Raw genomic sequence first — 21987 nt, 5'->3', positions numbered from 1 at the left:
ATGCCTTTTCTACATAATAACATGCCTTCCCAAATGGAAAGGCACGAATAAATTTTGTTTATTCCACTCAGAGGAAGAGAGCAACAAAGGCAAGCACCCAACTGTTTACTTGATTTAATAAGACATGGTGTTCAAAACAAAACAAAATCCCTGTCCTCTTTGCTCAGAGTCTAACCAGGGCAGAATAGCATGTTTCTTGTTTTTCTTTCCTTCCTCTTGTTCTCCTGAGAAGTCGAGGTACATCATGCACCAGGCAGAGCATCTGTTTCCAAATTAGAGTCACCTTAAACTGCCAGGAATAGCTGTTTATGTATGAGTCACTATATGCACGTACAGCATCGACATGGTTGCAGGTACACTTAATTTTCTCCGAGACCCATTTATGTTTTGAAGCCTCTGCTCTCATACTGTTGTCAGTGTTTGTTTCTGTTTCACTCTGCTGCAGTGCAGGACAGGTAGCAGTGCTACTCCTCGGGGATATGAACTCCTCTGCTGACTGAAAAGTTTTTTTTCTCTTCACCTCGCAAGAGCTCTAGAAAACACAAAGTTTGCAGAGCTGCAACTCGACAAAACTGGAACAATTCCTTCAGCCTTAACATTCCTCTCATTGCAGCTGCTGATAAAGGTGAATACAATTAGACTGTCTGGTCACCTGGGGGTGATAGTTATGAAAATCCATTAATGTGAAAAGTTAACTTTACAACATTTTTTGTCCGAATGAATCCTCTCAATACAGAAACATCCTGTAGTTACATTGCTCAGTAACACTAACAACCAATCACATCAGAGAGACAAAGCTCCCATCATACCCTGGATGCTTGTGGAAACCCCTGGCCTGAAAGCTGTGCAGCAGATGTTGTCACTTCATTTGGGTTAATATATTAACACGACACAGATGATGGTTATTACTCTTCATTGTTCCCCATTAATCACCTACACTATATGGTGAGCTGCTAAAGTTTCATAAGTAACCTTTTTCATATTTCTCACAACGTTGAAGAAGCACATGCACACAAACACTTTGACAACGGACCCAACTGTCATCGTCGGATCAGCAATAGCAAGAAGGAATCAGTGAGTGGGCAGAGCACCCCCCTGTACTACCCTTTATCAATCACCTAAGAGGAATGCAACCCATTAATCTGACTCATTCTAACTGCTTCAGAAACAGTGTGCAGCCGTTGCCCTTGGTTAATAATAATGGCAGGATAACTCCTAATTAACGTGCATATTTTTAGGTGTGAATTAAACCGAACATCCGGTGGAAACCTAGACAAACAAGGTGAGAGCGTTTAAATTCCACACTGAACGGCTCCAGACAGACCTGGAGCAGCGTCCTGCTGTGAGGCGTACCTGCTGAGTCGCCGTGTCCCCCACCATAACCATTAACAGCTGAATAAAATGAACACATACGTGTCTGGAGGTTGGTGATGACCGTGCCGCTGGTGAGGGGTCCTTTGGTGGCGTAGAGGGCCACAGAGTAGGTGGTGCTTGGCTTAAGGTTGGACAGCTGGTGCTCCTGCTTGTTGCCTTCCACAAGAAGAGTATCAGCCGTCACTGGATAACAGAAGTAAAAACACAGGGTTTATACGTTTACTACATTTACACCATCCCACACACCTTCTGTTTTCACTTTCCACTAAAAAGATTACAATAAATCTCTTTTAAAATGCACCCCAGCTTGAAAAGTGGCTGATTTGAATCTCAACGACAAAACTGTTGAGGTCCTTTTTTTAATTCAAAGCTTATAATAATGCTTTCCGTAAAATAAGCTTTTGTGGACCTCTCTGCAAAAATGACTATAAATGCACAAAAATATGAGTATGGTGTAATAAACCTGAAACACAATCGTCAGAAAACTTTCCTCAGTGGTGATCTTGTACTGTATATTCCAACTACTACTTGCAGGTATTTTCATGGCTGAGATAATCTTTCTGATCAATTTAAACAGGGTGAATTCAAATAAATCACCGTTCAATTACCAATCTGCACTTTCATTCACACGAGATGTAGAAAAGACATTTAATGTAACTGGTCTACTGTGACAGAATCATTGTAATTTCTAATAATAATGAGGAGAGCTGAGAAACTGATACTAATTGAGGATATGAGTGAATCATATTTTTTTCTTTTTCTGCTCAGGATTTTAAAAATGGTGTTCTGGGTTGCCAATAAAAATGCAGGAAAACACGAAGCAAAAATATGAGCTATATTGACCTTGGTTTACAACATTTATGCTCAAGGGAATTTGTCAACAACTTATAATGCAGTTCTGCAAACCCAGGCTGGGCTGGTTTTCTAATATGCATCCAGCATATAGATACTGTCTCTGTATCTGATATGATCTGGCTGCGATCCAGTCAGTCAGGGTGTAATTTACACATTGATTCTGACAGTTGAGCAATATCGATTCTGCAGATAACTCCAGGCTTGGCTTAGTTAGTGAGGGTCACGTGCCACAGAGGAATATGCTTCCCAGAACATTTTGTACCAGCTAATTACGTCACACATCCACATAGCAGAATGGTTCTGTCCCAGATTTGGCCCATACTGTCATCTTGTCAAGACATTTAGGCGTCCACCCCTGTTTGCCAGAAATGGGCCACAAGTAAGCCAAAGCAGCATTGCATGCCAACCAAAGGTGGCCCAATTATGTTTTGCGCTATTTCAGTCATATTCACTATTTTCTACTCGGGCCACTTTAGGTTCATGTTCAGATTACACCTTGCCAAGAGAACCACATGTTTGCCAAAAAAAGGCCCACATTTGTTATGTTATATTTAGGCCACATTTGCTTTATTACAAGTGGACCACTTCAGGCTCACATCTATTTTGTCCGGGCCACAAGAAGGCCAGAAGTGCTGCATCATTACCCAAAGTGGTCCACTTCCGTTTGCTGTCTGGGAGCCTAAATAAAGGCAGAGATTACTAAAATCTTGACTGGTGAGTTTAAAAAAAATATCTTTGCAAAGAAAAGCATTCTTCTGTCAGTTTTTACACATTCACCAACCTTGTGCAACTTGGAAGTCATCCACAGTTCAGAGAGTAAATTATAAACAGGCTCTGAGGGGCTGAGCAGTGTGGGTATCTTTTGTACCTATCTGGATAAGGCTGTCAGACAGTGAGGACACAGGCTGCATCAGAATCGTATGCTGCATGTGTACTAACTGAGATATTCATGCCAAGGCTTAGTAGTTTCGCTGAGCTTAATGAAATGAAAACGAGACAAATAGGCCTATATTGCCTCAAAGGACCCATTGCGCTGATCTCACTTCTTGATGGGGAAACCTTGATGGTACCTGTCACATCTCAGCACGTCGCACCTGAATGACCTACAACAAATATCGCTCATTGTGCTCTGACTCTGCGGGCTGATGTTACTGCAGTCGATGGTGTGATTCCACTCAGCGAATGCGCCGTTTTTTTTCGCAGTAATAAAATATGTAAATTTTACTGCACCTTTCATAGCAGAGTGCATCATGCAACAGCGGCATAAAACACTGGCAGTGCAAAAAAAACCTGATGTGTAAACAATGTGATTCAGGGTCCTGGAAGCCCGTGTAAAGAGAACACCTTGTTTCATTATTTGCACCTTCCGAGGTCAGCTGATTTCCTAATAATAGTAAATGGTTGTTCAATTCTCATTCTATTTTCTGAATACATCCTAATTTTTATTGTCTAATCAACAACACATAATTAAGTGGGTTTTTTTTTTTTATGTTTTGAAAACATACCTTGGTTGTGCGTGAGAGTCAGCACGTAGTTGTCAACACTGGACAGAGGAGGATTCCACCGCAGCAGGGCTCCTTGTGGAGTGATGTTGAGGGCTGTCAACTCAGCTGGCATGTCCATCGCTAGGATGACAGTTAAACAAAAATATATAAGCCCATGGTTTTCAAATGAGACTGGGCCAGTGTGTGGTATATGTCTGGATAATGTACAGTCGCACAGAGGTGGGCCTGTGGAGAAAAAGCCAAAACAATGTGCTCACAGGGGAATACTCCGACTATTCTATGGAAAAGTAGCTGAGCCCAAATAGTTACCAAGAAGTTGCAACTTTTTTTTGCTAAAGGTCTGAAAAGTGACAGTCATCCTAATGATGAAAAAAAAATGTTCCACCAATTAATTCTGAAGGAGCCAATGAGTAAACACCAACGCTCGGCCAGCCGACCAATGGTTTAAGTTTTGGACTCCAACCGGATGGATATGTATTTTTGCGGGTTGATGCAAATACTAATATTACAAAATATATATTATTATAAAACCCTCATAACACAGAAATGTATTTGCAGCTTGATTAAAGCTAAACATTATTTTAACTACAAATAATTAATAATTAAAACACAAATACAACGAAATAATTTGAATTAAGAAAACATACGAAATCTCAAATGTAAAATTTACATATAAATATACTTCTTTTCTGCATCGTTCATTCTGTTAAATAAACGTTTTCATATTGTCGCACATCAGTTAAGATAAACACGGAAACAAATGTGTATGTGATCAGTCAGACTATATAATTTTATCCCTTAGTCAGCCACATTTCCCATTTACAGGACTGGCCCCATATCGACTGGCTTCTTTAAGAAAGATTTTCATTTACATACAGATATAGATTTCACCCAACACAAGGATCCACTCGCCTGAGTCAATAAATTGTTTTATGGTTGAAATTTGAGAAAAAACTTCAAGGAAAATTCTAAATATCTGTTAACTAAGCAGCGCTAAAAACATTCACATTACATTATGTGAAATTGGGAAAAGGAGCAAAATGTCACATTAAAAAAGGTGGAACCAGAAAATAGAAAGTAATTTCGTACATTTTGGATTTTATTTTATTTACATCAATTTCATTTGTATAATGTCAAATCACAAAATACATTATCCTAAGGCACTATCTCAAAGACTATACTAAAATGATATGTTAATTACACCTAAACCATTTTGAACATATCACAATTATTTAACCTGCATCTGATTTAAACTTAGGACATCTCTGCCATTTTGATCAGTTTCCCCGGTTCTGTCACATCAAAGTATAAGGATGCATCAGAACAGGCAGTAGAAAGTCTCACATATTCTCCTGAGCTTGACGTTTCCCCACCCTCGTCCCTAATTTCACTCTCAGACTGCTGGACATGTCAAAATTGAGTTTGGATTTAATTATACCTTTAACCTCAGTGTTTCGACCTCCATTTCTTCGCAGGCCTGTTATTTTGGCACAGCTAGAAAGTGGCAGGAGAACACACAACACTGCATACACACAAGCGTGTGCTCCAAAGCTCTGCCCGGATGAGCTAATTAATATCGCCCTGCCCTCGTCGGAATAAAAAAAAAAGGTGCTCATTAGCTCATCAAAATGAGTTAGTCTTTCCTGTCACTGAAATAGATGAACTAACCTAATTCAAATCATTACTTTAATTGCAAAAAAGGTTTAAGTGAATTTAATGGAGGCTTGCCAAGTCAATTAGATTGGCAATGGAGATAGAGTGGGGATGGCCCCCCAAAAAAATAAAAATAAACAGGTTATCCTCTGTCATCAGAGCCTGTGATAATCCAATCATTACTCTCCATCTCCTGATTGCACTGGTGAAGCACAGGCTCCAGCCAACTACGTCACGCTCGCACTCGGATCAGTATCTGAAAGTCAGGCTCCGGTGCTCACCGCCATGTTTAAATACAACAAAGGATGTGATGCAGTTACATGATGGTGGGAACCTCTGCACAAAAAGACCAGCCAGTACATGTACAACCCTGCCACAGAATTCAGAAGAGCGTGAGCATTGAGATGAAGATTGTGTACAGTGTGCAGCCTCCTCCAGTAAAAACCTGCTGAGGTAGCACAATACAGCAGTGACTACAGAGCAACTCACAAAATGAAGCGTCAATAAGACATGTACTCAGTTAAGTGAGTAACAATCAAATCGAACAATCCTTCACATGATTTCTAGTTCTTAGAGGAAATGTAAAAGGAATAAAGGAGTAGTCTGATTACAAAACATTGTAAAATGTTTCTACTCTTTCATCTGGATCTGCACACAAATTGTATGGGTTCCTCCCTGACAAATATATACAAATAGTACTGTATATACAAATACTGCTCTGATCCTTCAACCCTGATCTAAAGGCTGTAAAATCTAATGAGTTCTGTCATTAAGTATCACAGAGTATTTCAATATATCATAACCCTGAGTAGAACTGACTGGATCACATTAACATTTACTTTCTTTTAAATATGAGCATAACACAAGATTCGGACTCATCTTCATTATCATGACTCTCATTTAACAGCTGCTTATAAAAGACTCCACATTGGCTGATCGTGTTTGTTTTCTCCTGCTCGTGCCTGAAGATCTTTACTGAACATGTGGTTTTTTCTGAAGCTGAGACTTCATGTGTCTTGGGGCAAAAAACATTTCTCAGGAGGAGGAGAACCAACATTAGAAATGAAAATCTAAGCTGATAAGCTTTCCAGTCCCAGGGCGACCCCCCCATTCCACTTGTAATATTAATTTGGCTGGAGCATGTTGCCGTTTTGCGGTGAAAACTGCAAGTGTGTCGACTGCTTGGAGCCGAGGGCTTAGCTCCTTTGGAAGATATACTCTTCCCGGCATCGTGTCTGTGTTTTCCCTCATGACTCTCAGAGCATCTTGACTCTGGAGCTGTACAGAAAGTGCAGGGTTCCGGCACTTCTGCTTCAGTGCATCTCACCACACAGTCCAACGGCCAAACGGAGGGATGCAGGGTTTTGATACTCGCAAGGAACTTTTGTCTCTGGGGTCGTGCAGCCGTAGCATTTTAATATTTATATATTCATATTTTCAATACTTGGCTTGTTTTGGACTTTTTGTTTTAGGTTTCTCATCCGACTCCTGAGAGTTGGCATCACTGTCCCTGGTAGAAACCTCATTCGTTACATGGTATGAAAAAAAACAACCCCTGGTTAATTGGTCATGTCTGACTTTTGTTTCTTCTTGTGCACGATGGAGAGACATGAGACGATGGGAGATGGAGAGATGGAGAGATCTGACTCTTCTTGCTAGGCATCAAACATGAGTCCCATGTTGAGCACCAAGGTTAGACTCCAGAGCTGATGGCATTTACAAAAAACCACAACCCTTTCTGTGGAGCTTTGTCCAGCTTGTTGCACGGATACAGCACTTATGAAAAGTGCTTGCTCAGGGCAGGGTACTGTTGCCAGAGAGCTTCCACGGTTCTGTTGCTGGAAGCTTCCCATCTTGCGCTAAAACTCTGTCCTGTAATTTGAAACTGCATATAAAGAGTCTTGCAACAGGCAGTCGACTCTCTTTGGTTTTTCCACATGATGGACGCTGTACGGTTTATCAAAGACAGAAATTGATTGCGACCTGCAGCCTCCTCAAGACCTCTGCACCTCCCACGCGCAGCTCCGAGCGCCTGTTTATACAAGCGGCAGATGAAAATGCTGGGAAACTGGTTGACGACTGTGATTTAAAAAGTGACGGAATACTGAGCACGATTGAGGAACCGTCACATCCAAAAGAATAAAAGACGCTCATTTAAAAATGTTTTCTTAGAAGCCACAAGGAGGCTGGTTATTGTGAGGGGCAGTGGTGTTGGGGGGGCTCTGCAACATCAGGACCTGGATGTTTGTGGCTTTACAGGTCTTGAAATATTATAAACAGCAGGAAGGGTCTCCACTGTTTTCTCTGCTGCCTTATGAAAGTCTGAAGTCCTGCGTATTTGGTACAAGGAGACTGTTGTTGTGCACCTCTTGTTATCTGAGACGCAACCTCCTCCACCCTGATCCACTCCTCTGCAACATGCTCATGTTTTTACCAACCCTGTTTGGTCCGGCAGCATTCACAGTTGCAGTTTAAACAACCAAGTGCTTTACCATTGTATATGAGTCATGGATATCAGCTCCTTCTTCTACTTTGCTTGCTTTTCTTTCCAGCATTCTGGGATATCATCATTCGCTCTTTTCTTCAATCGTTTTTCAGATCCAGACTGCCTACACTTCCTGATTCATCATCTTCCTGGCCTTGTTGCTGTTGTTCTGCTCCTGCGCTCTTTTCTCCACAGAAGCTCCTGCTGCTGTATGATTCTGTTCATTTTCTACAAAAGTAATCCTGTGTACCTGGAAAAAAAGAACACCTCTGTGTGCCTTTTGTTGTGTTCTCAATTTTTTTGTAGCCTGAAATGATTGTAAGAGCATTTACTAAACTATTACTTTAAATGTGAAATAAATACATTTGCATCACAAAAAAAGGCTAGATCTGCTCCAAGCTCTGTTAATTTCTTACATGGGCTCTGCTTCAGTATGGATAATTAAAAATCAGGATTATCATATAGACCTCTAACGTATTCCACCATAATATAGCTGTGGTTATCATTTTGATTCAACAGAACCAGGGCTTCATTCGTGCAGAAGGCCACTGGAACAGGATCCTGATCCTGCCAGATTGGAATCGGCATGTGTTTGACCGATCCGGCACCTCATTTGTCACAATTAAAACCTGTAATACACTCACTGTTTAATAGTTAATATCATCTCTTCTGTCTTTCCTTTGTTTACTGTGGAAGTTACACGTAAATCAGTTTGTTGTTTGTCAGTTTGTGTTTTTAGAGAGATGTCAATCACTCAGGCAATGCAGTGATGCCTGAAGCGTCAAGGAGTTTGCACATTTTCTCTGGGCTCGGCTGTCACTTGTTATTTTTTGCTCCCTTTGCTTGAGCCTTGTTTATCTATGGAAAAATAGCAAAAACAAATGATTAGCTGAGATAATAACCGGCTACTGCTTAGCTGTTGTTTCAGAACGACAGCATTGTTTGTTGTGCGTAGGAGCTGAGCCGAGGAGATCAATGGACACACACAAATAATGCGTTAGTTTTTTTTTAGCTTGGTTGCAAATTAAACACAAACTTTCGACCATAGCTCCAACAGTACACTGTTCTGCTATGAGGGGATGGAGAGAATAACAAGGGAGATGTATTTTGGTCCTTTTGCTGTTAAGGAGGATGGCTACCCTTCTCCAATTGCCTACAGGTTGTCTGTCTGTACCACATCTTAACTATCTACAACACAGCGGGCTGGTACTGATTGAGAGACGACAGAAGTTAGCGAGTGAGTCTCGGAAAAGTCGGCAGTGCACGTCCATATGTTTTGAGGGCTTAGCTAGTGATGGCATGTATCGATTGCATCTTTTCAAAGTGCAGCTTGCTCTTGTTAGTTTACCAACCTTGTCTTTAGCATTGCAAACATGGCTTTTCTTAATTTCACAGATTTCCCACGGGATAATTCATCGATCTTAATAAAAACCAGGCATATTAAGGGGACTGGTGTCTATGAGTGTGTACGATTTAGAGCAGCTTGATTAAACTGTTGGGCCTTGGTGGAGGTATGCACTCTACTGAGAGCCATTCGGGTGTTGTAGTTTGATTAACTCATGAAAATGTAATCTTGATAGGGTTTATCAGCCTGCTGACAGCTTTAAATCTGCGCTTGATTTTACTGGGGACGATTGCGCAGAGAAATGTTGCAGTGATGGACGGTCCGAATAATACCACAGGAAGAAATGCTTCATGCTGACTGTGTGTGCATTGTTGAGTATGGTCCTTCAGAGGCAGCGATGTTGGTTCACTAAGAGGTCAGACTGGTTTGTGTCATATCTGCTGTCATTATGAAGACTAGTAGACGGTCCAGTTAGTCAGACATACAAGGCTGTTTCACTCGCCAGTCGCTCACTGCATCTGCTCTCATTACTGCAGAAGCTGCACTGCCTCACTGTACAAAATATCAGTGTGTAAGGATGTCCTCCATATTAACCCCAGAGCTGCACTGGATGAGTTTGTGGCACAATACCAGAGCTCATGAGAGGCGGACCACGGCCATAGGAATTACTGTGTCTGCTAAATGTGAGAGGTGCTGGTGTAAAGCTGCAGGAAGAGGTTTGAATGCTGGATTTACTGTAGATACTGAATAAACACTATGTGGAGGTAGATAAGCTTTCCAATACATTTATTTGAAAAGTGAGACATGACCAATAATTATCTATAACCAGCAGGTAATTTCAGCACCTGAACCTGATTAAATAAATGTTCATTATGCAGACTCATAGGGAGAAAGAATTAACTACACATTTAACATTATCAAACAGCATCAACATCATGCTTTTAAGTGCAAGGGCACAAAAATAAGAGTCTACTTCCTTTAAATGACGAGTGTCTGAACAAGCCTCACCGGTTTCTGTTTTTTCTTTGAGTCTCACATTAACCTCCTCTCTATTTTACATCTTCTCCTGAGCCTTTCCCTGACAATATGTCACAGTTATTCATTTCTGGTAATTGTGGTGAAGACAACAAATTCCATGATCCCACGCTGCTTTGTGACATCATTAAACTAGATCTTAACTAACTGACTGTTAATTGTGGTTTTTAAGGTATATTTTAACAAAGTAAAGTATCTATCTTCTGTTCACATGTCTGTGTATAATAATGGGACAAGCATGGACCTAAACAGTCTTTCTCACACTTGAAGTTTTGGGAAGATTTATACTTTACTGAGGGTCCTGACTTTTTGCTAATGAGCACCGTCATTAGCCCTTAAACAGGCCTTCACTGGTCCATTTAGTATCAGCCCTCATATTTTCCTCTGAGATTAGCAGTACCTGCTGTGTTGGCAAAATACAAATATGGCATCACGATTTTTCATCTGCAGTAATTAATTAAAGAAGAAGTGAAGTCAGTAGCAACTCAAGTCATTACATACTTAACCAGGCATGTTGGATTATTCCTCCAATCCCTTGTTTGTGTATTGTTGTTCAAAGTGATATTAAAATGTCCCTGGTGGGGCATTGTGTGACGTGAGGAAAATGTTATTTACTGTTCCTAACAAGCTTGACTCTGGAGTTATGTTCTTTTCAGGCTATTACAGCCCTGACGGCTCTGCTCATTGTAAGTACACTGGGACTGTTAGAAAAGGGAGCTGATAATAAAGAGAGAGCGAGACAGAGACGAGAGCGAAACTGAGGCGAAGAAACTCTCTGAGCTTCTTCATTCTCACTGGATTCTTGAACCTGCTGGCTCCTGGTGAATCAGGTCTCATTGGCATGCAAACGCACCACCTGCTCTCATCTCCCTGTTCTGTGCTCTCCTCAGTTCCCTCTCACGCACACACGCACGCACACACTTCTTTTACAGAGAAGAACAGTGTCTCATATTAACATGCGTGTGTGTGCGTGTGTGTGCGTGTGTGCGTGTGTGTGTGTGTGTGTGTGTGCAAGTGATGTTTTATGTTTTGCTTAACTTCAGATTCAGTGCTAAGTTTAGCGTCTGAAAGCAAGAGAGCCGGAGACTTTTCAATTATAATGATGCAATGGGGGAAGACAGGGGGAGTGAAACGCAGGGAACAGTAGATTATAGAAAAAAATAAGAGGAAATAGACAGTGGACAGAAAGATGGAGGATAGAGAAGAGAAGGGAGAGAAAGAGTAGGAGGGATATGGAGAGCCATAACAATATGTGAGAAAAAGGGATAAGGAGATAAGCAAAGGGAGGGAAGCTGAGAGAGATGGAGGAGAGTGAGATGGAGTTGGGAGTAGGTTACCAATTACTGGGTCATGGACTGGACAGTTTCATCTATTGCAGCAGCAAAGATTGCACCTCCTGCAATGCCAGCTGTACACTTAGATTTTGTCTCATGTCTGTCTGTTTGAGTGTGTGTGTGTGTGTGTGTGTAGATGAGTCTGTTGCTCTTTTTAGCACAAACCTCTCGATGTGGAGTTGTTGTTGTGAGAAGAACAATTGGCCTGAAAGTGTAGTAGACAGGGATTAAAGCAAAATAGAAAGGTGGTGTTGGGGGTTTGATTACTTTTGCTCCTGGATGTGCTAATTTTTCATGCGGACCATCCTCCGGCCCACCAGGACAAATCCCACTTAGTTTAGACTGAAACATTGTGCAACCGTTGCGTGTGCACACTGTCCGGCACTGCATTGCTGATCTCACTCACCATCACTGCTTGCTCTTTACAAACATTTGTCAGCTCTACAGCAGAGATTCTGCACAAATAGATTAGCATAATCACCTCCCACTGCTGGTGAACACGATGAACCGAACAAAAGTAAACGGTGAGATGGACAGTTCTGTTTCAGCATAAATTCTTTCATGAGCCTTACTTGGAGTTTACTAATTTTGCAATATTTGCAATTAATACCCGCCACCTACTGACACTGGAGGCACATAACACGACATGAGACAGAACCTGTCGTGAGCAACAAATCACAGTGAAGAGATGACTCATGTGCTCAAACACCTCTCAGAGATCTAATTGATGCAAATCCATCAAAGCAACAGAGACATTTAATCCCTGTTTGGAGGGAGATTAATTCTTCATTCGTTTGACATGGCAAACATTTGCCCCTCAATAGTACAAAAATCTAATAATTGAACCTAGCATATGGATTGGAGTCCCTGTGCCAACTGAATATGATGGTGGGAAGCTGCAACTGATTGGTTAAACTAAAAACACTCCTCTCCCATGAAACCATCCATCATGAAGTTCTAATAATGTTTCATTATTAGCTCCCACCTGTAAAGACAGAGGTGCTGACCACTTTGCTCTCCTGACTCCCTCCGACAGCGTTGAGACTGATCTCATATTCTGTTGCAGGGAACAGACTGGACAATGTGTAGTTGGTCACATCACTGTCAATCACCACGCTGTCCACTCGACCTGCAGGAGACACCAGAGAGCGAGAGAGCGACATCAGAACATCACATTTCTTCATGTACAGAGTTACACTGCTCAGTCAATTGTTGTACACAGGGTAAATATTTAATCAAAGCCACATTTTTAATTATAATTTTAATTAAATTTCACTGATAAAATGTTAGAATTAATTGCATCAGAGAGACTGGCAACAGCAAATGTCATGTTCATTTAGCTGTAACAAGGAAAAACTGTGTGCCACGTATATGTTTGTATAATAAAACCTTTTTTAATAATATGCAGCTAAGAGAATTATCATGGTAAAATATGCGCTACCTTTGGCTGACTGGTAAGACAGCTTGTAGTATTCAAATGAAGCCATTGGTTTGATCCAGGAGATGGTCACAGCGTCTTCGGTCACATCCGACACCGCCACCTCCTTTGGTGGGTCTAGTCCTGAGTGATGGGTACAGGCGTGTTATTGTGTGGTCAATATGGTCTCTGATACAACAAGTGTATTTTGTGGTGCACAATTGAATTAAGTCCAGGAATTTACATAAACTTTAAAAGCAAAACGGTGCCCTTGACAGCCACGGAACTTCATTAATCCTTGTAAGGATAATTTTTTAATCTCATCCTCAAACCTGTCCATGGTCTGTTGAAGAACCTGCAATTTAACACAAATGTGAATTATACAGCAACGATCAAAAGATATTCCAGAGGAAATACAGATGCATGACGCGAAAAGAACACAGTGGGTGGCATTAGCGTTGAAACGGAGCAGGGTTTGCACAGGTATTGGCGAATTCAACATGAGCAAATTAGGTCCTTAGTTATCAGAAGAGCAAATACAAAAGTGGAAAATAGAGGAGAGTAAGAGATCTTTTGTTCAGGACAATGGGAGTAACTTGTAAATCTACCACACTTTGTCTTTCCCACTTTGAAAGGAATAATGACTGTTATTCACAAGTTCAGGGTTCAATTTATAACTCTTGAGTTTGAACTCATTTCAATTTCACCTGAATGAAACACAGCCTTTTAATAAGTTGTGATTATTCATTCGTGCATATCTAACTGCGTTGGCACCAAAGAGTAATAGCTGAAATATTATTTGCTCATGAGGTTTCATGTAGGATATAGAATAATGCTGTCAGAGCCTTCTACTACTGTTACTGTGTCTTTGTAGGAGATCACTATTCACTTTCCTCTGTGTACGCCAATATATAAATGTGGCCCTCACGAATCCGACTTTGTTTACACTGAATATTCAGACAAATATAAAACTAGAAAGGCACTGAATAGAGCCCATACTTCCACCAAGGCAAGAGAGTTTCCTTACGAAACCACATTTACATTCACTTGATCCATTATTATTTGGATCTGCACCAAGCTTATGTAATACACCAACGAGTCAGTCAGTATCCTTTCAGGGTTAACCAGAAAAATATTTATAATGTAAAGTAATGAGTCCCAAGTTCACTGGCTATTGCAATTGTCTCCCTCTTAGAACTAAAACTCAAAAAAATATATATTAGTCTTTTAACTGTTTGTATGTGCACAACGTCCCGGAGACGTCCCTTATTCCATTGTAGGCTTTGCAGATATGGCTGAAACTTGAACGTTGTATCACATATACCTCCACCAAAACCCAATTGTCACCGTTTAAATTCATAAAATCTGCCTTTTTGATTTGGTTGTGTACAAAATTGCAAACACTCAAAAACATCAGTCCCATAAACATGCCTGATTTTTTTGTCAAGATACACAAATCATTCTCTGAGAAATCAATGAAAATGCTGAAAAACAACCCGATATCTAGATCTGCAACAAAAGGTAATGGGTTCTTCAAAACCCATACTGCATCCTCGCACCAAGTTCTGTGATAATCTGTCCTTTAGTTTTTGTGTAATCCTACTAACAAACAGACTCAGATGAAAACGCAACCTCCTTGGCAGTGTGTCACTATGGTTAAAACCTGTATAAGCAACATGCTTCCAATGTTGCAGACATAGCAAATGTAATTCTAAAAAGCTCCCAATTTAACAAGGAAAGCCAAAGCACAGTGTCTCATCATCGCTTACGTTCAAACACGTAGGATCAAAGTGGGACGACCAAAATTACCACAGCCTACAGACAGGTGCCTGAAACACTGTACATCTGTCTCAAAATCCCCATCCAATTTCACCCTGCAAATCTGCTTATCGGCATGTGTGGGTTAATGTAAAGAGGGAGAGGGAGAGGGAGGGAGAGGGAGAGAGATAGAGAGAGAGAGAGAAAGAGAGAGAGAGAGAGAGAGATGCTGCCAAGCTTTAATATGAGTCTGGCACAAAAATCAGATGACAGCATGCAGGTGTCTCTGGCACTGATGCAAAGTTAACCTCTCTATTGTTCAACGCTGACTTCCCTCTTTTGTTTGTCTTCAACATATATTTTGGTCCCTTTTCTAGGAAAAGAAAGAAAAAAAACAGAACGTCTCTTCTTTCTTGCCCATTGTCTATTTCTCTGGCAGGTTAAAAAAACTGACCTTCTCCTCATTCTCCCTCCTCCCAGATGAGAACAGCACGCTCGTAGAAAGAAACGTTTCTGAGGCTCCTTTTCATCAGTCAGTTGATGAAAAAGAGTAAACAGTCATGTTGTATTACATATTGTGAAGGATGTGAAGGATTTTTGCAGTTGGAGGGAAAAGGACAAATTAAAATCGAGAGAATAGGAAAGAAAGGGGCTTAAAAGATTTGATTCAACTGTATAGATGGAAACGCAGCTAAGAACAAAGTATGGGACCTGGAGGCCGACTCCTACACTAACTTTTACAGAAACAGTTTAAGCCTTGAATCCGTCCTTTCCCTCGCTCTGTTTTCTCCCTCTCTACATCCTTCTCTTTGGTAGACCAACATTCTCCACAGGTAAAACAGCTGATTTGAGTTTAAACTAAACACTAGATCATTATTCAGACTGGCTGTTGAGTTTCATATACTGTATGTGTGAAAAAAAGAAGAAAACCAGCTGGGAGTTTTGGTGCTGTGTCTCTATATCTGGCAAAAAAAAAACAAGCACAAAATAAAAACATTGGAGGCAGACGTCTAATTGCGAAACTCATTCTGCTGTGGCTCTATGCAAATGAAAGGCTCAAACAGCATTTTGCAAAGACATATTTGATTTAAAGTCACTCTGTATTTCCATTTCTTACACAGATTTCTCCTCATCTTCCACCTTCTCGCTAACATATGCTAATTCACTACTTTCATTGAAAAACGAAAAACAATCCTGGGTTTGTGGTTCTGTGCCACCTGTTAAAAGTTTAACCCTTTCATAAATGATAAATCGGTCAACTTATTTGTTTGTTGTTTAATGGAAAAATAATCAACTACTAATATCGATAAGTGAGGTATTGTTAAAAGTTATTATACAAGCACAAAATACCAAAGATAATATAATTACAGCCAAAGAAAATGACTTTGAAAACTGTGATGAATTTGCTATTTTCTGATATACACGTAGAACAAACAATTAGCCAATTAATAAATCTTCACATACTTGATCTCATAATACGTTTGCATTTAAAGACAACACCATGCATGCCTGGGTTGCATTGAGGAATATGAAGCGAGGATGCATAACGGCTTGCACAGCGTTCACACAAACTCCTTTATGCTGCTCGTGTTTATCTGTCTTCATCAGTGTCAAACCTTAGACGCCACTCCTCCATGACTTCAAGTAGCTCACCTGTAGTGAGTGACGCTGTAATAGGCTCAGAGGTAACGTCCCCCTGAATCGTGATCAGACTGATGGTGTACGGAGTGGACGGCAGCAGCCCCTGGACCAGCGACCTTGTCTTGGAGCCATCCAGCGTCACCTTAGAGGTGTCAGTCCCATCGGCAGAGCTGTAACTCAGGATGAAAAAGTCGGCAGGCGGCGCCGGGGCACTCCACGCCACGGATACAGAGTCGGAAGTCACCTCTGACAGGTAGAGGTGGGTTACGGGTCTGATTCCTGGAGGGACAGAGGGTCCAGTGGTCGTCAGAGTTTTCAAGGACGGGTTCAAAGTCAGGAAAAGAAGAAAAAACACCTGCCATCTTTATGGAAATGACAAACAAGCGAGTTGGTGATAGATGGAAGCAGCTCTGGATGGTTTAATAGATCATTAAAAATACAGTCGAGATTAGCCTGGGGTGTGATCTTGATGGAGCAGGTGAGGGGCAGAACAGACCACAATAGAAGAAAAAAAAGAAGGGAAACTAATGAGTCCGCCATAAAGATGAAGATGTAAGAAAATGGAGAAATGATGATAAGTAGATGGTGTTGACTTGGACAGAAGACGATGATGATGAAGATGATGAATATGAACCAGAGCAGCAGCTGACGCAGCAGGACGTCAGTATAATTAGTCATGTGCTGATGTATCACGGACTTCTTGTTCAGATTAAAGTCGTCCCCTGGAGTCATGCACTTGAAACCTGGATTGTTTTCTCTGACCTGTTCTTAGGTTCTTTACTACCTTTTATTATTCTCTCATCAATTTAGTGTTTTACCGACCTGTGCAGTCAGCAGAAAACCGTATCTCATAAACCCCATGCTGGTGGAGTACGTGTGCGTCCTTGTGCAGAGAGCTGGTAGAAGATGTGTTACATACGCAAAAGGAGAAGACACTAATCCAAACACTGCACCACAGCTGCACCGATGGAGCCATAGAGAGATATGATATATATGGATTAAATGTGGCAGAGGAGGGAGGGAAGAGTAATTGTTGGTGTCATGTGATTGTGATAATGGTTATGATGATGCTGTCATGGTTGTTCATCATGATTATGACAAGTCATCTGCAGAGTTATTATTTGCAACGCTCGTTCTAAACCTGTCTGTTTGAAATGGACTGATCTGTGGTGATGCTGGTTGCAGCTTTCTTTCTGAAACAGTACAAGTGACCTGCAGTAATAGAGCTGCAGCAAGTAAAGACCTGCTGTGGGACTCAGTCCACAGAACTCTGAAGATGTGCGATTGCTGTCCACTCCTTTATTCTATAGTTTGGCTAAAGCTTGACTGAGAACCCCAGACTGGAGAGAAACACATGTCTTGATCTACAACGTCATTTAGGCTGATGAGTCCCAGCTGCCATTGTTACAGAGATGGAGATTTCTGGAATTAGTAGAGTGATCTGAAAGCTGGTAAGATGCAGCAAACATGACCATGAGGGGGCGACGTAGGTGAGGTGTGAGGAGAACTTCAGAGAATCGTGTTCCAAAGGCTGTGATGTCACATTTGGGTTTCATGGCACTGAGGACAGCTTACCATGTTAGGCTTTTTTCTCTGCATGATTCAGATATTATTCCAGATATCTGCTGTTAACCTTGCAGTGCTATTTCATACAGGTTGCATTGTGGGAAATGAAGAGATTTCCAAAAGTTTCTTTTTCTAAATCTAAATCATGTTGATGGTCTGGATGTGACAAAAATGATTCACTTAAGATAATGATAATAATGAAAACATTTCCACTTATTAAATGTTTTTCTTTTCTGTTCAATTAGCGTCTATAAAGCCTAGGAAAAAAAACATTTATATGAATGAATAAATAAATCAATAAATAAATAATGTGTGAATTAAAAATATAATAAATAAACAGTCCTCTGTTGTTATTTGAGTGATGTAAACAACCACAATAGCAAATAAATGAAAATATCAGATACTGTAACTCCACACAGCATGTAGTTCAGACAGCAGAGCTCCAAGGTCATTCTGGGATTTATAGCTTGGGATCAAACTTTGGATTATTCAAAAAAAAAAAAAATCTGCATATGGTGAGTTCACTTGAGCACAGGAAGACAGATGTTGCCAATGCGGCCAAGTGAACAGTGGATGAGAAGATGACAGGTAATTAATTATTTTCCCCTCTGATTCTCTTGATCTGTCATTTTATCACTCTTATCATTTCACCATCTCTCCTTTCCAGATGGTTCGAGTGATGTTACTGAAGGAAACTATAGATAACAAGCGAAGATGAATGCACTGATGATGACCGCGATGGTTGAAGCGGTGACAACTGCCTCCCAGTCATGGCGAAGAGGAGAGGAGTTGATGATGATGAGAGGGGATGAAGAAAAGAGACAAATCTGGCAGCAGGTAAGCGCTTGCCCATCATTCTGACATCCGCTGTTTGTGTGACTGAAAATCACATCAAGTTTTCTGTGAGAATAACAGAGGACCAACAGAGCTGAGCGGACTGACAAGCGATCTGACATATCGCCCGGTAGACACAAGTCTGGAGAGACGAGAGCCAAGTTGTGATTGAGACATTTTCAAGTGTGACAGGAAAACTGTTGTTGCTACAGAAACACAAACACACCTCGATGCAAACCAGAGGTGGAATTAGCCAACGTTTGTAACAACCTCATTAGCCGACTTCACTAATTTGCAGACGCTAATTGATTCTAGAAAGTCTTTTGAGGTTATTCATTTCCTCACTGGCCTTACCTGCTGCTCATTATATTCACCATTTAACTCCATTCAAATGCCTGTGTTGTTCAAACAGTTCTCGAGCCTTCTGCAGTAACTGGCCTTTCCTGTCTTTATCTGAAACACTCAGAGGTGAATTCTATCTATAAAACTGTACTGCCACTTAGAAAATGTTATTTCAGATGTAACAGAGGAATAAACTGAGGATTGTTGGTATTTGAAAGAAAATGATCTCACTCTTGTCTCAATATATCCTCCATAATGAATCTTAACCCATTTAGAGATGATGCAACACAAGTGTTTATAAAGACCGTGCTTCTCCCTTCAGAGCCAGATGAGAAGTTGTCATCGCTTTCAAGACATGTGACTGACAATGGCTGACAGATGTAAGCGAGGAGAGCGACATTGAAGCAGAGTAGTGTGTCATTGGCAAAAACAACTGAGGAAGATGTGGCGGATCTCTGCAAATCACAGCTTCATTTGTGAGTGTTTGGTAAGATTAAAGAGAAAGGCAATGATTTACAATTATAGCAAAAATGTTGAAGTTATAAAACGTTTATATCCATGTCTATCTGCTTCAGAGGCTGAGAAATTACATTTTTTGTAAACGTCTGCAATTCTGTCAGCTCTTCAGAAAACCCTCTGATTTAAGGAGGCTGTTTTCAACCTATATGTTTTGAAGTGTGTTTTTATTTGATGCCTTAAATCTTAATGGGTGAACTAACTTGATCTTGTATTGATGCTTCCAATAATCGAATTTGCACAAAAGTGTCACTATTAGTTGTTCTGTGACATAAAACGTGAGCGTTGTCTTCACCTGTGAAGGCGTCTATGGTCGCTGCAGTGCTCTGCTGTCGGCCTCTTCTCGCGGCGACAGTGATGGTGTACTCCGTCCCAGGCTCAAGGTCTGTCAGGGTAGTGGTGGTCACATCTTTAGGCACCGTCATCTGGAACGAGACGGGGCAGTCAAACAAACATTTAACTTTAAGACAACTTCACAACACAAGGTCACAGCCTCGTCGGCTCCTTTGAGGACGAGTACGTGATGCTGTGAGTGTGCAGTAGACCCCTGCGAGGCGGCTGATATGTGCTGTGTTTTATATCCTACTATCCATTTAATGTTCATCCCTTCTTTACCTCTGTGGTGACGCCAGAGGAGGAAGTGAAGGTGACTTTGTAGTGGTCGATGGGACCCTGAACCACACCCCACACCAGAGTGATGGTGTTGTCTGTAGACGCCGTCACAGTCAAGTCCAAGGGCACGTCCAGACCTACAGGTGGAGGTGGTATGAAATGTTTGTTAAGCAATATATCAGCATTAAATCAGATGACTGCACTAGCACATTAACTGTAGGAATGGAGAAGGAGTTTTTACACTCCAACAGGGCACTTTTGTGACGACAGTTTACACAGCCTAACACGTCAAATGTCATGTGAGGATTAAATATGTAGGACATTTTAACATTTACGATGATAATGATGATATGATAATGAAATAATGCACAGAAATAGAAAGAGTAGCATATTGAAGAAGAAAAGATTAAATAAAGGTAGTTGAACTGGATTATTTTAACAAATCTTCATGTTGCAGTACTGCTCTACACAAAACATAATTTTTTAGCCTTCCTCCACAAAAATATACAGCGACAGAAATATCAGAATGTACCATCGGTTCAAATCTACAACAAGTCAGTCTTTTCATGTAATTTCTATGGCGTCATTGGTCACTTTGAATACTTTCATTGGCTGTTTGGTTTAATCACTGACATGCTTCTCTTTTAAGAAGAAGACAAGTCTGTGGAGGGGAAACTCGTAGAAGAGATACAGTAACTGGAAGAAAGAGAAAAGAACCATTTTCATGGCCCCATCATGTCGGAGCAAGTCAATCTTACACTAACATCTTTCAGAGCTCCAGGGATGTTAGTATGTTTTAACTCTGAAAAAGTGACTCTGTAGCCATCAAAGTATTTGATGTCAGAAAATCTCAAACATCAGCTTGCACAAGTTTACGATAGAGTGACCAATCAAAGGAGGGGAGCACCAGGCACTGCTCCCGCCTGCACAGTCTCTAAATTCAACTTGACGATCAAGCAACTGCCGGGCACTGTTGAGCAGTTGTGAGCATGTAGGGAAGGGCGAGTTCTCACTTTCGGTCTCGCAGCACTAGTTGTGCACGCAGAGTATGGTTTTGCATTCGCACATACTGTTCTGTGCACACAAATCATATGTTGATATATATGTTGATGGTAACATTCATTTATTCACATGTGATTTTGCTGTAATAAATCTTCTAATAACATTGTTAAAAGGAACATAACTATTACATTCATGCATCTACTATCAAATGTAATTTGTGGCTTCTGTTGTAATCTTATCTATTATATGTCAAATCATAACTTGATCTGACCATCTCTATTTCCCTCTTTTTGTATTTGTTGTGTTGTGTTTGTCAATTTCCTTCCTGCAGCTGTTTGCCCACTGAATCACCATTTGTTTAATTCTCATCTAATCTTTAGCTGCAATGTTTGCCAGAAATTCCAGCTGTATCAAATTAAGTTTCAAGGAAAAGAGAGACTTCAAGTAAAGTTATTGTTAATGCATGTAATACCTTCAGCTTTCAACAACTGACGCTTATTGTAACATCAGCACAACTGTGCGCCGGGCCGACAGGTGTTATGGTTTTATTTAAAGCTATTTGAGAAAAGTGTGATAGATCTAGTGCATTGCAAAAGTTCATATAAAGTGCAGAGAATGGTGACGTTGAGAGAGTTTGCTCGTCAGGCAAATGGAGGTGTAATTTTGCAAAGTGCAAAATACCTTCATGCCATTAAAATAACTGCAACCGGAGG

At 40.8% G+C, this 21987-nt stretch overlaps 1 protein-coding gene across 5 annotated transcripts in view; it reads right to left on the bottom strand.

The window, feature by feature from the left end:
• The window catches only part of tnr (tenascin R (restrictin, janusin)), a 159982-nt gene that overhangs the window by 25829 nt on the left and 112166 nt on the right, over positions 1 to 21987 (bottom strand). For 4 of the 5 annotated variants that reach the window (XM_069511223.1, XM_069511226.1, XM_069511224.1 and 1 more), the window contains 7 exons: positions 20276 to 20409; positions 19956 to 20085; positions 16415 to 16681; positions 13028 to 13147; positions 12572 to 12715; positions 3735 to 3854; positions 1414 to 1557 (listed from right to left, as the gene is read on the bottom strand). In XM_069511223.1, the coding sequence (XP_069367324.1) occupies positions 1414 to 1557; positions 3735 to 3854; positions 12572 to 12715; positions 13028 to 13147; positions 16415 to 16681; positions 19956 to 20085; positions 20276 to 20409 (1059 nt within the window). The remainder of the gene's footprint in view (positions 1 to 1413; positions 1558 to 3734; positions 3855 to 12571; positions 12716 to 13027; positions 13148 to 16414; positions 16682 to 19955; positions 20086 to 20275; positions 20410 to 21987) is intronic. The other variant, XM_069511227.1, reaches the window with a different exon arrangement.

Source organism: Paralichthys olivaceus, chromosome 16, assembly GCF_024713975.1.
Source record: "Paralichthys olivaceus isolate ysfri-2021 chromosome 16, ASM2471397v2, whole genome shotgun sequence".
NCBI classification, from domain to species: domain Eukaryota; kingdom Metazoa; phylum Chordata; class Actinopteri; order Pleuronectiformes; family Paralichthyidae; genus Paralichthys; species Paralichthys olivaceus.
The sequence above is the reverse complement of the archived record's forward strand: the minus strand, read 5'-3'. Positions and strand labels throughout refer to the sequence as shown.